The 15,541-nt window shown below is 44.2% G+C and overlaps 1 protein-coding gene across 4 annotated transcripts in view; it reads right to left on the bottom strand.

Moving 5' to 3' along the window:
* Nucleotides 1-15,541, bottom strand: part of stk11ip (serine/threonine kinase 11 interacting protein) — a 31,878-nt gene extending 16,337 nt beyond the window's left edge. For 3 of the 4 annotated variants that reach the window (XM_032557061.1, XM_032557063.1, XM_032557064.1), the window contains exons 1-19: nucleotides 15,355-15,541; nucleotides 15,024-15,091; nucleotides 14,058-14,260; nucleotides 13,243-13,317; nucleotides 12,074-12,169; nucleotides 11,779-11,886; nucleotides 11,621-11,692; nucleotides 11,410-11,539; nucleotides 11,111-11,214; nucleotides 10,949-11,038; nucleotides 10,831-10,872; nucleotides 10,168-10,338; nucleotides 10,012-10,093; nucleotides 9,490-9,933; nucleotides 9,067-9,278; nucleotides 8,333-8,443; nucleotides 7,912-8,146; nucleotides 6,282-6,442; nucleotides 5,979-6,213 (exon numbers count right to left, since the gene is read on the bottom strand). In XM_032557061.1, the coding sequence (XP_032412952.1) occupies nucleotides 5,979-6,213; nucleotides 6,282-6,442; nucleotides 7,912-8,146; nucleotides 8,333-8,443; nucleotides 9,067-9,278; nucleotides 9,490-9,933; nucleotides 10,012-10,093; nucleotides 10,168-10,338; nucleotides 10,831-10,872; nucleotides 10,949-11,038; nucleotides 11,111-11,214; nucleotides 11,410-11,539; nucleotides 11,621-11,692; nucleotides 11,779-11,886; nucleotides 12,074-12,169; nucleotides 13,243-13,317; nucleotides 14,058-14,260; nucleotides 15,024-15,090 (2,638 nt within the window). In that variant the 5' untranslated portion in view covers nucleotide 15,091; nucleotides 15,355-15,541. Of the gene's footprint in view, nucleotides 1-5,978; nucleotides 6,214-6,281; nucleotides 6,443-7,911; nucleotides 8,147-8,332; nucleotides 8,444-9,066; nucleotides 9,279-9,489; nucleotides 9,934-10,011; nucleotides 10,094-10,167; nucleotides 10,339-10,830; nucleotides 10,873-10,948; nucleotides 11,039-11,110; nucleotides 11,215-11,409; nucleotides 11,540-11,620; nucleotides 11,693-11,778; nucleotides 11,887-12,073; nucleotides 12,170-13,242; nucleotides 13,318-14,057; nucleotides 14,261-15,023; nucleotides 15,092-15,210; nucleotides 15,232-15,354 lie in introns of those variants that run through there. The other variant, XM_032557062.1, reaches the window with a different exon arrangement.

Genomic DNA, 15,541 nt, shown 5'->3' with positions numbered 1-15,541 from the left:
TGGAGTACTTCAAGAGGGAGGCTGAAAAATATGCCTCCCGCAACAAAGGTCTGATAGAAGTCATGGTTGAAGAATACAGAGTGAGACTTAAATACGAGGAGCAGCTCAAAAGTCACACAGAGCAAGCTTCCAAATTCAAAGCCCAGGAGGAAACGGTAAAATCTCTTCAGGGTCAGGTTGCAGACCTGAAGGTGAAGTTAAAACTTGCTCTGGAAAACAACCGTCCTAGAGTCTCCACCCAACCAGAGGTCCCCCTGCAAATAGAAGGCTCCCTACGACCAGAGGAGTCCAAGGAAAGACAGACCTCCAATCAATCAGTGAGGTACGAGGAAAGACAGACCTCCCATCAATCAGGGAGGTCTAACGAAAGACAGACCTCCCATCAACCAGGGAGGGACGAGGAAAGACAGACCTCCAATCTATCAGGGAGGTCTAATGAAAGACAGACCTCCAATCTATCAGTGAGGTACGAGGAAAGACAGACCTCCAATCTATCAGTGAGGTATGAGGAAAGACAGACCTCCAATCTATCAGGGAGGTACGAGGAAAGACAGACCTCCAATCTATCAGGGAGGTACGAGGAAAGACAGACCTCCAATCTATCAGGGAGGTACGAGGAAAGACAGACCTCCAATCTATCAGGGAGGTACGAGGAAAGACAGACCTCCAATCAACCAGGGAGGTACGAGGAAAGACAGACCTCCAATCTATCAGGGAGGTCTAACGAAATACAGACCTCCAATCAATCAGGGGTCTCCATGCATAGCGTGGCTCGGCCTTTGCACCGACCCACACCCAGGTTGCAATCACAGGAGTCCACGCAAAGCCAAACCTCCACACAAACATGGAGGTCCGAGGAAAGACAGACGTCCATGCGACCAACCTCCACTGGTTGCATGAAGGGGCTTCATGTTGGCGTTGGCGTGAAGGCCAATCTATGCCCGGCTCGGCCTTTACGCCGACCCACCCCCAGGTGGCACTAACCTAGGTCACTATCCAAACCTAGGTTTTGCTAACACTCGGCATTAATTGCTTGATTAATTGATCTCTCTAAATTGTCCTACGGTGTGAATGTGTGTGTGCAAGGATAAGTGTGTTAGATGATGGATGGATGAATATTTGTTAAAAGTGTCTGACAGTAGAATATGAAACAGAGAATCTGCGAAAATGCATCTAGCTCTGCTACTGTCCAGAAACATCCAATCAGAACCAAAAGGCAAACCTTTGGTTCTGATTGGTTTCTAATGTGTTGAATGTGTCTCAGCACATTCAACACATTACACTACTAGTGTACTGCAGCTACACAACTGGCAGAAAAACACCCTAATATTATATCATCATTGTTTATAATGATTTAGAAAACAAAATGCTGTACAGGTTTGTCAAAACTATTTCGACCCATATTAGAACTTTGCATTGATTTCCTTCATTTTAGTAGCTGCGATTTTGCCTAATCCACACATTTTCAATAACCCTACACAATACTAGCCTATTCCTAACCCTAACCCTATCTAAAACTTAATTAGCATCTTACCTCTAAATGTTACCCCTGACCCAAAGCAATGAGTCCATCATATTAGGACCAAAGCCTGGTCCTAATATGATGGAACTAATGCAGTGTTTCTCAGTTCTGGTCCTCAGGCCCCCCTGCCCTGCATGTTTTAGGTGTTCCCCTTCTGCCACACACCTTTTGAACGTCAGGCGCAGCTGCTTTGCATTCAAAGTCTATGTGGAGGCGCGTCGAGGGCCGTTGCGTCGCGCTTCAAGCCTCTAGAGTGGCGCAATTTGAACCATTTGGAGCGTTTGACACATCTAGCGCATCCAACGCTTCACATAGACTTTGAATATAAACCAGACTCGCCTGACGCTCAAAACGTGTTAATGCACCATTAAAATGTTCAGTTCTACTGGTAACAATAACATCAGCAGTGATGACATCACTCTTTGATGCATCAAATGAATCTCTCTCTTGAGTGTAGCACACAGGCTGTTTTTCAGACCTGTTCCTGTTTCAGAGTTATAAGTTATAAGTTATGAATCTTCTCCAGGAGCATTGTTAAAATGATTTGAAGGCACAGAATCAGCCCAGTACAGGTTCACATTCTCAGGTTAGAGAGACTCACCTGGTATAAAGTTAATTTTTTGGTACTGGAATCACACCGAAGATAAATTAGTTTAATCAAAGTATGTCATAAATATGTGTGCATGTACTCCATCTTAAGTCCAGAGCACACTAGATTTTTGTTGCTTTTGCCACCACTAGATGATATGCATATAAGATATAACATAAACAGCACCATTCAGAGATGAAATGAGTTTATAGCAGTTCTTCCACCAGGTCTGTAGTTCTGACGTTCTGCCATCACTGTGGTTCTAAAGAGCAGCTCAGAGAGGCAGACTAAATTCTGTCTATTTTGTGTCAGTTAGACTTTTGTTTTGAGTTAAATTTGACTCGTTTTTTGTTAATTATGTCGCCACAGTTACTCAAAATGCCAACAAAAGTAATAGCTCTCCTCACGGGATTGAGCCGCACGTTTTGATATATATATTGTGAGGGGCCACGCAGCGGTACGAGCCGCATTAACTGTAGTAGGAAGCAGCAGTTATTTTGAGGTGTAGAACAATAGGGGCCTGCCATGCAATGCATAGGGATTGCTATGGGCAGGCCCCAATAATAAATTTGGTCCAGCTGACGGCAATATACTGCACATAATGTGTCACTGACACATGGTGGATGTCAGCATTGATAAAATTTAGCACTTTAGCATTAGTTGAACTAGCGCTTTACGGTTACCACAACTAACTTTTTAGCTAGCAGTTCCCACGTATGAAAGTAATGTCAAATTCTTCTAATTAAGGGTTAAATGGAAGGATGGAGCTCCACAGGGTTCTGGGTTAGGCCCAGTCATTGTTTTCTTCCTATGCACATTTGCTTTGTTCTTTACCAACAAATCAAGAAGTTAATCACACACCTAAACGATAGGCTTATCTGAGACATAAAAAACTAATTAGGCTGTTGTAAGCTGTAGTAAAGCCTGGTCATTTTCTGTTGTGTTACCCTCTCACTGCCATCCTCAAAACATGGTCACGCCTGTCGGGAATGGGTCGCTCTCTGCGAATTTGGTTTGGCAAAACTTAACTGGCCTCCACAGAGTCCTGATCTCAATCTAATTTAACACCGTTGGGATGAATTAGACCCGAGACTGCAAACCAGCTCAGTTTGTCCCACGCCGGTGTCTAACCTCGCAAATGAACATCTGAAAGAACGGATCTAAATATGGGCGCTCTCCTACAGTAGAGCAATAGAAGACATTTTGATTTCTAAACCTTAGCTGAGGTAGCTACGATCGGCTTCACATGGAAGTATCGACTGATCACTGATCTCCCAAAAATTAAGGAAATTGGGCCCAATTGATCAGTGCACCCTTAGATCTAAACCTTGTTGAAAAGAAGCTGTTCCAGCTGCACAGAATGCGTTGACACCATTTAAACCACGCAGATTCATAACAGCCAATTCCATAGTGATACTGGTCAAAATGTTTTATTTCTATATCAAACTAGGCACAGTTTTAGTTTTCTGTGATACAGGTGAATTATTTTTGCTTCTTGCCAAAAGAAATAGAGCTTATATTTTTATAATCATCTTCAATTTCCATCAAAAATACAAAAGAAATCCTAAAATTTTTATTAAAAACTGCTGTCTGGTCTGTATTTTTAGCCAAACATAAACTAGAAGACTAATGACTGAGCAGACTTTTGCCTCTTTTTCTTCAATCCCTCAAATGATATCTTCCACTAATAGTTGAGGCAGAGGTTTGTGGCAGCAGTTTGGGAGCACTTACTTCCATATTTCATTTTTTGTGTGTGTGTGTGTGTGTGAAACTGTAGCCAGATTTTACTGCAGCGGACCGCCGCATTAGCCAGACGCATATAAATCGGCAACAGAAGTTATCCGAGCGGTGATGAATGAGTCCAGCTGATCAGAAATGACAGGGCAGGGACCCGCAGAGGCCAAAATAAGCCAGCAGTCTTTGACTCAAACAGCACAGGAAGGTCAGACTTTAAAGGTCTTTGAACCTGGAGAGGACTGTTCCTCTAAAGGTGGAGGAGCAAACCTGCGTGCGATAAAGAGCATGAAAAAGAAAAAAAAAAGAGAAAAAAATCAGGCTTTTCTGAGTCACGAAAAAACAGTTCATTCAGGCTGCGGGATGAGTCGTCTTCAGAGTGACTCTGCGGCTTCACAAGGACAGATTATACGGTACTGCCTGTACTACAGCACTACAAATTAAAAACAAAAAAAAAGATAAAGAAGCTATCATTAGGACTCCTCGGCTTTCATCCCGCCCCACCCCCCATCACTTTCAGTAATGACTCCAATCTGTCTTGTTGCGAATTTACCATGTGGTTCATCCCAGAAATGGCAGACAGATGTCAGGGAGTCCGACGCGGAGGAACCCTCTGAGGATTCCTATGCGGTCCCCGCTTGCCGCCGGCGTCGTTTGGATCCGTAAAAAAAAAAAAAGCTGAGGTGAGCAGGTAGGAGCCTGTCCTCCAGGGTTCAGGAGGAACAGCAGCGCTTGCCCCTCGCCCCCAATAAAAACCCCTGGCAGGAATTTGATCCACCAAGCAACAATTACCTGCTTTGTTTGTTTCTCCGAGCCTCAGAAATGTGGGGATTTTTACATCTGTGTCGTTCCTGATAGAAGCCATTTGCTCGTCGAGACACTTCTTTGTCTGAAGTCTAATTGCCTTTCGTTTTGCGAGATAAGACGGACTGCTCCGGGAGTTTGGCACTCTGGCTTTATCGAGTTTAATTTGAAGCTTTAATTGCTTTTTTTTTTTTTTATTGGGATAATTAAAGTTGGCAAAACTTACACGGCTTCCTTAACAGCTCTAGCAGCGCTGAGAGCCGCAATAAAACAAACAACCGAACTACAGCTGGACATTCTGGTTCTCTAAATCCTCAAACAAACACCTAAATAACCATCATACTGCTGTTTCTTAAGAACAAATATAAAAGTTGTAAAAAGAGTAATGCTGAGGAGCAGAATATGAAATCATGTAATGTTTAGGGGACAAAATAATTGAAATTAAAAGAAAAAAAAATCTGTAATCACGTAAAACAAAAAAAAAAAGGATAAATGAAATGATTAAAAAAATATTGTTGAGGAAAACATGGAATCATTTAATATTGAAGAAAATATGAAGTCACGCAATTTTCAGGAAAAAAATATTCTGGAATCAGAAAATCAGAGTCATTGATTGAGGAGTATCTGGAATTGCTTAATATTGGAAAAAAAAAATGTTACAGAATCAGTTCATGTTGTGGAACAACATTAGGTATCACCTAAACTGAAAGGACAAAACAAAAAAGTTAATATACCAATTTTTATGTCTGAAGTTTTGATAAGTACATATACTAAAGTTATTATGGATGTTTCAGAATAATCCTTATTCAACTTATTTTCAGAAAGTGAATGATGGGTTTCGAATTTTATAAAACTGTATTTTAAAAGTCAATTATGAGAGTTTTGAAAAAGAGCATAGAATGACGGGATAAAGAGAAAAGTTTTAGACACTTAATGTGGAAGAAACACAAATGATCTAAAACTAATAGGAATCAATGATGAAAATGAAAGATTATGGAATTACTGAATTTAAAGGAAAAATATGAATGTAAAACATAAAAAAAAAGACATTATTTGTCAGGTCCGTCTGTTCATCAGGCAGAGATTATTCCTTAGAGAATTTGTTCCATTAGAGACGAAAGGAATGCTACAACATACTAACTCGTGATTCCAGATGTTTCCAGATGTTTTCTCCAACATCAAAGTGATTCCATGCTTAACAGATGAAAAAAAAAAAAAAAAAAAAGAAAGCACCATAACTTCCTGCAAAAGAATTTCATTTTTGAAGCGAAATGGATAAAGCAGGGTTCCTTATCTGCACAGGGATTAAAAGGTGAAATCAGGGCTAACCCTTTGGGATGGATGGAGGAGCAGGTTCGGCAGGAGGCCGGGCTTGCGGGGGCGTAGCGCCGCTGACGGAGTAGTGGTAGCTTCCTGCCAGCTCCTCCTTTCCCTGGCTGTCGGTGCGGTCCGGGGCGTCGCCGATGAAAAAGGAGGTACCCTGGGCCGTGACGAAGCTCTGCTCCGGCGAGGCGGCGGCGGACTGCAGGAGGAGGCTGCCGCCGACCCGCTGCACTTCATCAAGCTGCAGAAACAAAAACCGAGATCAGAGCAGGAACTGGAACAAGAGAGCAGCGTGTTAGAGAGGAGGACCTGCTCCGCACTGCCGCCGCTCTGTGGGAAAAAATCCAGAGGCTGTAGTTCATGTTCGAGCCGCGGCGAGCCGCTGATGGGCGTACTGCTGCAGGGCGCCGCCTGATGGGCCACCTGGACCACATGGTCACTACCACACTCTGGACAAACGCACACTGCTCCTGCACACACACAGCAGAGCAACCCGCTGGAGACATGGCAAACACGAAGAAAAAACCCAGCAGAGCCCCACTGAGAAGTGGAAGTGAAATGTATACTGAGCAACATTTCAGACAAAAAAATTGGTATCAGCCAAAATCGCAATTGGCAGGTCAGGCTTTTTAAAGATCGGTAATCGGCGAACGGCCCAGAAAACTACAACCGGTGCACGCTTAGTTATTATTGTTCCGTTCAGTAGATTTGTTTGCAGTGTTTTTGCCCATTAGATTGAATAAAATATTATACAACAATAAGAATCCAGCTTTTGTAAGAGAAATATGGAATTCAGCCAGTAGAAGGCTTCTCATAAAAAAACAGCTGTAGCAGGTGTTGTGGTGGTGCAGGGGTTAAGCACAGCCCTCATAAGGAGGCATTAGTCCTCGACAAGGCCATCGCAGGTTTGATTCCTGGTATGGTGAAGTTTGCTGCATGTCTTCCCTCTCTCACTTTACCTACTTTCCTGTCTTAGAACTTTCAAAAAAAGGTCTCTAGGGTCAAAAAACTCTTTGATAAAAAAAAAAGTTACATAGAAAGTACCTCCAGCCCCCAGCTTGTGTCTCTTAGATGGAGTCACTAACAGAGCTGCTGTTGCTTTTCACCTTTTCTCAGTACTTCCTGTGAGTACACCTGCTTGTTGCTTTATTTTTAATGAAGCTATCGTCATTAAGCATCAACATTCTCTTTCTTTACGTGTCTTTTTTTTTCCCCGCTGCGATGCGGAGTGGCGTTCTTCTCTCCAACGCTTTTTGTTTAGCGGAGCTGTGGCGCAGCCCGCCACGTGCTGACCTTGTCCTCGGCTTTATCTCTAGCTGGAACCACAAAGCTTGCTGTCAGGGATTGAAACAGACAGGAAGCTGAAGCGAGAGAAGAGCCCAACACGGTTTCCCATGATGCTTCTGGGCCAGGGGGGAAACATGAAAACCTGGCTGTTTCTGACACATTTAGAGACGTTCAAGAGCAACAGTTGACATGTCCAGATTCATGATGAACTTGGACGACAACTTGCTGATAAGTTTTTTCTCAGATCTGGCAACCTTTGATCAACTACTTTAATTTCTGGAAGACTTTTACGCCAGTTCAAATATAAGTGTCATGTTTTTTTTTCTGTTTTGGCCTGACCTCGGGATAGGGACTGGCTATAGGTTGTTGTTTCAAACCAATGGCTCGAATTGTGCTCATTTGTTGCTTCTTTTTCATACCACTTGTATCTGTGGAGCCTGACATGCCAAACTGCATATCAAGATTTAGAAATAAAGATACAAAAAGAAATTGGATTTGGCTAAAAGCTAAATGGGCTGGTCAGATCATACGATGCTAAAAGAATCATCACAGAACCGTTTTAAAAGAGAATTTGGGCCTAGTCAAAGTCCAGATTTTGCTCAGATCATGTGGTGTGACTTGACGTTCCAGAGCCGATCTCTACAGCCCTCACCTGAACTGCCATTGTTATAATCTGCCTCCGTTTGCTCCTCCCTGTTCCGTCCTTCCTCACCGTCCCGCAGCATCACTCCCACTCTACTCCCACCGTCCTCCTCTTCACCAGCTGCCAGGTGAGAGCTGAACTCTGACCTGCAGCGGAGGCACTGCAGGCGGGAGGAGGCAGGACCGGATTTAGAGTCCCGCCGCTGGTTCTCCTCCAGCACAGCGGACAGGATGTCGCTCAAAACCTGCAGGGGACATAATTCATCATGGTGGACTCGGGCCAAAACTCCAGCCTGTACACCTGCATGCTGGAGCGCAAGTCTTGAGCTGCTTTTAAGTTGTAAATGGCTCATATTTTCTCTTCTGGAACATGTGGTCATAAACACGAGTCAGAGAAACAAATCCAGATCACGTGAGTAAGGAGAGTTAACCTGTGCAGCCTGATGGGGGTCGTCATCTAGCAGGACGTAGGACCGCCTCCGTTTGGACTTGGCAATATAGTCGAAGTGAAGCTCCACAGCAGGAAATGGCTCCGTGGCGTCCTGAGGAGGAGAAAGCAGAGCCATGTTGGGACCATGCCGGGTAGGAAAGACAACAGACGTTCGCAGAGTGTGGAGTGTGGTTGTTTCAGTTGAACATCCTGATTCATTGAATATTACACACAAATATTAACCATCAGGTCTTTCTAAAGGTGAGGGTTTCCTGAAGGGAGAGAGGGAGGAGAAAAGGAAGAAAGGAAGGTAGATAGATAGAAAGAAAAGAAAACAGGAAGGAATCAAGGAAGGAAGAAAACAAAGAAACTAGGAAGAATCAAGGAAAGGAAAAGTATAGAAGACCTATAGAAAGCAAGAAAAGACAAAAGAGGAAATAAAAAAACAAAATGAAAAGAAGGAAACTGACAGCTGGAACATAACATCTGGTTATCAGGAAAGTGTGTAGAACCAAATGTTCTTCTGTTTTCTGTTTTCATATTTCTCCACATGTAGAAAGTAGTAATGATCTGGGATGACATTCCCAGATCATCCCAGACTTCAGACAGTTGTAGAACAGAGAGAGTCGAAGTGTTTTGTCATAATGGAGGAAACCAAAGCAACGTGCGGCACGGCGTTGGAGGGAAGCAGAGGTTCAGGATGGATTGGCAGAGTGGGACGGGTGGTGGGCTCACCTGTGGGGTCCAGATGGCCTGTGTGGTCTGGACCCGGGCCAGGCTGTCCAGCTCCAGCCGGGACATCTCCACGCCGCGCTGCGGGTCCACCTCCACCAGGACGCCGTGCTTCACCCGCAGAAACACTTCCATCCTCTTCCCCTCCTGACCTTCTCCGTCAGCCTCCTCTCCGGTGGGGAGGATGCCGACCAACAGGGGGCGACACAGGTCAACTGGAGAGACGATGGAAAGAACCAGACAGCGGTTGAATATTAAGACTTTCTGTCAAATTAGAATAAAGCTGGGAGGATGCTGTTCTCCAACATTGGGGAACCTGTACAGACCACTGCTGGAAGAAGACTTTTACTCTCAAAAAGTACAAAGAAATCGGAGACAAACCCCAGTGGAAAGTGGAAGAGATTCTGGATGAGTTTCTCTCCTTACCTCCGATTTCATCTTCTTCTTCTGGGTTGGTACCGCCACTCGACACCCTGGCAGACCTTTGGGAGTCGGGGCTGGACTGGTGAGAGTCGGCCACCTCCTGCTTCCCCACCGGGCCATCCACGGTGCTGGCCTCCAGAGTGGAATCGGTTTGCTGGCCGCTCGGACTCAGCCACTGCAGCGTGGAGTCTGTCTCCGGATCGTTTGACTCCGGGGACAGCAGTGGCGGCGGTGGGAGAACCTCTGAGACCTCCACAGCAGGCCCAGGATGGCTGGGTGTTATGGAGGTGCTGACGCCGTTGGTTAGAGTCTGAGGGATGTATGGGCTGCTGATGGTGGTGGGAGCCCCTCCATCTAGATGGTGCTGGTATCTCAGCCAGTCTTCCCCAAGCTGGTCTCTGAAGCTGGACATGCGTTCGATCTCCTGTTGGTGAGGAAGAATAATGTCTGGTGGAGAGACGTTGGAGAACAGTCAGTGTGTTAGATATTTCTCCAGTAGCTGCTGAAAAGACGGTAGTTACCAACCCTGTGCAGAGGAGAAGGGTCTGGGCTTGTGATCAGTATCACTTGGTTCTGATATGCTGGCTCTCCGAACTTTGACCTTACTCTGAAACACCAAACACAGTTTCAATCGTCGTTGGGTTTGTTTCTTTACAAAATGGCTCCTGGATTCACTCTTACTCTGGACTTCTTCTTCCTAAACCGGGACATCCCAACTTCGGCGGCGGTCAGGCTGTCACTCAAATCCCCCGCCCCACTTGACGGCTCCTGATTGCTGCATTCAGGTGGATTGCTGGTTGGAGCCACAGACGTCTGAACCTGGATGATCAGCTGACCTGCTTTGGGTAGAACCTGGAGAACAGAGAACCGTTGCTCATAAACACACTGAACTCTCACTCTCTTCTACACAATGCCTTTTGCTCCGTTCATTTGGACATATCTATTCCGTCTTGTCTCTAATGTCTTCCGTCCCACTGTTCTCCAGAGAAAACCTCCAAATCTTTACACGCTCTGCCATGTTCGCTGAACTTTCAAGACAAATCCCGATGTCATCTGAGAAACTCTGCAGTTCAACAGAACCTATGCATTTTTCCTATCAAACCTCCTAGAGTCCTTTTTGGCCAACGGTTAACTGTAAATGTTAAACTTCATGATGATTATATCAGATTTTTACAGATATTTCTTTCCATGATGAATGGATGACTGGACAGACAATTGGATGGAAGGATGAACTGATCCTAGCCTGTCTCTGACACATGAAGACTGACTTCAGAGTCAGAATCCTTCCCTGATCCCCGGGGGGAAGCTCACATGTTGCGGCTGCAGCCAAACACCCAGACTTACGGATAATTCAGAGGAGGACAGTGGGGTTCCATCCAGCCTCATCTAGAAACAGACACAAAAATGAGTTTTTATGATGGAGCAAAAAATAAAAACGGTTCGGTTTCAGGCAGCGTCTCACTCTGAGGCTGGCGGCCTTCGGGGACAGGTGTGGCACGGTGCAGGTGCGGTGGCTCTTCTGGAAGTACAGCGGGTTTCCCTCCAGGTTTAGCTGCAACAACACATCATCACATGATCCGACGTGGAGCTGGATGAGGCTGTGGGGATAAAAGTAGCGCCTTACGCTGGTGAGGCCATGCAGCAGGGAGAGAGGGGCGAGCTGGGCGTGCTCCAGCAGCAGGTTGTAGGCCAGGTCTAAATGCTGGAGCGAGGACAACTGCTCCACACCTGCACGAAAACAGGGAACAGAAACAAAACTTAAGAGCTGAACACTGGTTCTGGTGGTTTATTTTTATTTCTCGGATGACATCACCGCCCTAAATGGGCTCTGTGACCTCATCAGCCAGCCTCTCAGTCTGGCCGGAGCCGCTTGAGTTTCAGGGCTAGATAAGAGACTCCACGAGTAATGCCAGCACTCTTTACCGTTAATGGTTTCCAGTTCGTTGTTCCTGAGGATGAGCGTGTGCAGCTTGGCCCTGGCGCTGGGCCCGAGTGTTGGCGCCCTCTGCAGGCAGTTGTATCCCAAGTTTAAGTGTTCCAGTTCACTCAGAGGCTAAAAAAGACAAAAGAAAAAAACCTATGTATTCGCTTCTAAAAAGCAATGGAGAAATGCTAAAATGAAAAAACATTCTACCTTTAGGAATTCTCCGCACTCTTGAATCTTGTTATGGCTCAGATCCAAGGATTTCAGGACGTTTAGTAAACTCTACGAGACAAAGCGGCAACAGTTGGAGTGTGACAGAGGATGCTGACAGTAGTAAGGGTTGAGACATGAGGGTGGCTTGCTCTCACTAGTGACTGGTCGAGGCAGACGATGGAGTTGTAGCTGAAGTTGAGGGTGTGGAGCTCCAGCCAGGTCAGCGCAGAGCTCAGGTCACCTCCACACAGAGAGAGCAGCTCCTGGGAAAAGGCAAAAACACACAGTTGGGGCGTGCTGTGGACCTCTCCTCACCCTTCTTTCCTGTCTGCCTACTGTCGCAAAAAATACGAGCCACTAGCACCGCAAAAACTCTTCAGAGATGGAAAAAAAAACAGACAGTTGCTATGGAGACGGACACGGGAAGCTGACAACCCAAACTACACGTACCTCCAGGGAGTTGAGGCTCTTTGAGCAGGTGAAGACCTCAAGCTGGGAATAAACTCCTCGGAGTCCCTCAAGGAGGTGCGCTGGGATTCTCTTCAGCTGGAGGAGAACAAGAAAAAAAAATACATCTACAACTTTAAAGAGTTCTACTTAAATTCTTAGGGTTTATACATCGGACTATAAATTAAATTGGGTCCGTTGCCTCCTACTATAGACAACAGTTTGCTGGAGTTCTGTTCCATTCCTCCTAACAGAACTGGTTCTAAAACATTAACTTTGTTGCCTTTAAGGTACTTTATAATTTATTTAGCTGTTTAATGAAAGTCACTGTAAGTCTGGAAGCTTTGATCTAACTTCAACAATTTCACATAATGTTCAATCCTCGTGTAAATCGCCAATGGGGAACTATGACAACTTGATGCTGCCACCCTCGTAGCTCACTGTTGGGATGGTGTTCTCAAGTTCAAGCTCTTTTTTTTTTTTTTTTTACATCAAAACCTGAAAGTGGTTATTTAATAAACTCTTCCAATTTTTACTTCATGTATCCACATAGGAAGGCGTTTCTCCCTGAGTTACAAATTGCAATCTGGATATTTTGGTTTGCTTATTGTAGAAGCAGATTCATCCTCTCTGAGCGGTTTTTCAGGACATATAAGACTGACTTCGTAATGGATGGTATTTGTATTTGTTCTGGGGTTGATACTTGGAACCAAAACACATCTAGGGATAGAACAATATAAAGAAGATCTGTTATTGGAGTATTTTTGTTGCATAATGTGGTGACGAGGTCTGTGATCAGGATACAGTAAACCCAAAGCGGCTAGGAACCGTAGCAACCTGCGCATAGTTGAAATATGAGGATACTTGAGACCCACTCTAATATAAAAACTTATAACTGCCTATTTCGATAGTTTAAACACCAAATATACCTCAATATGCATTAATACACACAGTAGCTCATAGTTCTACCGCAGACGCTTTCTTGTATCTGCTTTCGGAGGTTCAGCCAATCGGCACCAAGGGAAAATAATGCTGCTCCTGCCAAAACCACAATCTTAAATATTTATGAACTACTAATTGAAAGTCTAAAATGATTTTAATATTCATATTAAGTGTGTGTAAACTTTGCACAAGAACTACGTGTAAGTGTAAAATTAAAGCTCAGATTTTACCTCTAAACACTTGAGAGACTTGAAAGGGAAGATTTTGACTGCTGACTCCAGCCTGACTCCAGGCAGACGGATGAGCTGCAAGAACACAAACATAAGGTGAGCAACAGGGTAATATTTACATCTTAATGTCAGACTTTTGCTCTAGTTGGATGATGGACACGTGCTGTTCTGTGCAGAGCAATAATTTGGTGTTTTTTTTTTTTACAATGTGGGAGTCAGAATTTAGACAAAAATTAAAAGAATCTATTTCTTCAACCACATGAGCAAGAGAAGAGGTGAATGTTTCCTTTACTTGCAGGAAATAAAATGGAGAAACTATCTGCTCGTTTATGTTCTTATACTTTCAATAAAGCAAACGCTTGAAATCGTCACATTTTAATGAACACCAGGGGGCAGCATAGCACTGACTCACCCATGTCTATTGATGGACTGTGCTTTGACCCAACCAGATGAAGTAAGATTAGTCAGGATTAACTCACTTCATTAGTTTAAAAGAGATACAACACCTTTATCTGACAAATAGCTGCAAACAGTAATTTGCATACTATAAAAAAAAGAACATTTTCAACTGTAAAAAGTCAAACAAAATTCCCAAAATTTAATTTCAACCCTTAAATATCAATAAACACCATTAATATGTAATTGGCCCACAGCATGACAGACTAGGGAGCTTTTCCTCATACTGATCCTTAAAATCACGCCAGCTGTCGTCAGTCTCATAGAAACTTGGTCCAGTCAAAGCCCAAGTTAAAGATAGAGTTTATAGAAGCTGGGTGGCCTCAGAGATGCTGTGCTTGTGCAGCAGGCTTCTTCACCTTGAGCGAGAGCGTCTTCTGCAACACATCGAACAGGAACTGCAGCTGCAACAGCGAGGACGTGTCGGCCGGATGGGAAGGAAGTGCCAGGAAGCCATGCTGCTGGCTCCTGGACAACAAATACTGCTCAAAGAGCCTGGTGAGCTGCTGCAGGGTGCAGGCGGGGAGGGTCAGCGTGCTGCTGCCGTCCAGGACTACGTCACCTGCAGAGGAAAAGTGATTCACATGAGGAACAGAGAGAGAGATCGTCACACCTTCACGACAAGCGTCGACTAAAGCGTAAAGAAATCGACAGTCGGCATCATCAATCTTCAGCCATCTCTGTAGCTGTAGGGTTCAGGATTGAAAGTACACCCAGCCCAAGGGCTTCTATAGTTGCACTGGAGTCTCTTTCCTGAATGGAGCCATAGATGGCAGCTAGTTCTGTTAAGAACTTTGCATGTTGTCCTTGTTCTTCATCGCTGTAGAAAGTACTCCTGACTCAGAGCTACTTAGTGTTTTTATTGTTGCTGTTAACAATGTCTGCTCTGTTTTGCTCTTCAGTAGAAAGTAGTCCTGATACTATAATAGCTGTTAAACGTTTCTTTTTTTTTGTTTGTTCTTTTCCACAGAAAGGACCCCTTATCAAGTGTTGTGTTTAGCTTTGTCTCAACTCTCCTTGTTTTTTCCCCTCAGAAAGGACTACTTGTTCTTTGCTTTGCTTTTGTTTGTCTGCCCTTTTCTTGGGCGAAGCCATTGACTTGAGCTAGTTTTGTTCCCAACTTTGAATTCTTTCTCATAGAAAGCAAAAGGTTTCGACGTCCCTTTTAAACCGAGCTGGTCACGGCAGGAAGTTTCTTACAACAGCTGGTTTTGATTGGACTCACAGCCTGAACTGAGTCCATTTAAATAACTTCAGCTGAAGTGAAATTATTTCATCTCTGCTTTGTAAAAAAAAAAATAATTTAATTGAATATTTGAACATACCATTATTGCGAAGAAGTGTGGCCAAGCTGTGCACAAGTGAGGACTGGCCCGAGGGAGCCACAGCCATCCTGTAAAAAATGTTAAAACAAGCATTTTAAATCAGGACTACAACTCCCAGACACGAACAAAGCCAGCTGTTTGTTTCAATGTAACTGCTTAATACCGTTTTAACGGTAAATATACATACTTCCAACGCTATCTCTCTCTCTTTTTTTTTTTTAAACTGTAACCTTCAATCTTCTATATTGAACAATTCATACTTCTTCAGGAGCTAGCACCATGTTAGCTCCGTTTATTTATTTTCTCCGGAAGACAAGCTAAAACAGCTCACCTGCGCAGTGACACCGGAAAAACAAAGAGCTAACATCCGGTTGTTACTTAGTATTGTGGACGCTAATTAATAATATTTCACGTAAACGCCGCACAAAGCCAGGCCACCGCTGTTAATGCTCGGTTTCACACACAGAGCTCAGTGATGTTGATATTTTTCTCCCTACATCACATGACTAGGAGGCAGA

Source organism: Xiphophorus hellerii, chromosome 24 (assembly GCF_003331165.1).
Source record: "Xiphophorus hellerii strain 12219 chromosome 24, Xiphophorus_hellerii-4.1, whole genome shotgun sequence".
Lineage (NCBI taxonomy): Eukaryota > Metazoa > Chordata > Actinopteri > Cyprinodontiformes > Poeciliidae > Xiphophorus > Xiphophorus hellerii.
This window is presented reverse-complemented; position numbering and strand designations above follow the sequence as displayed.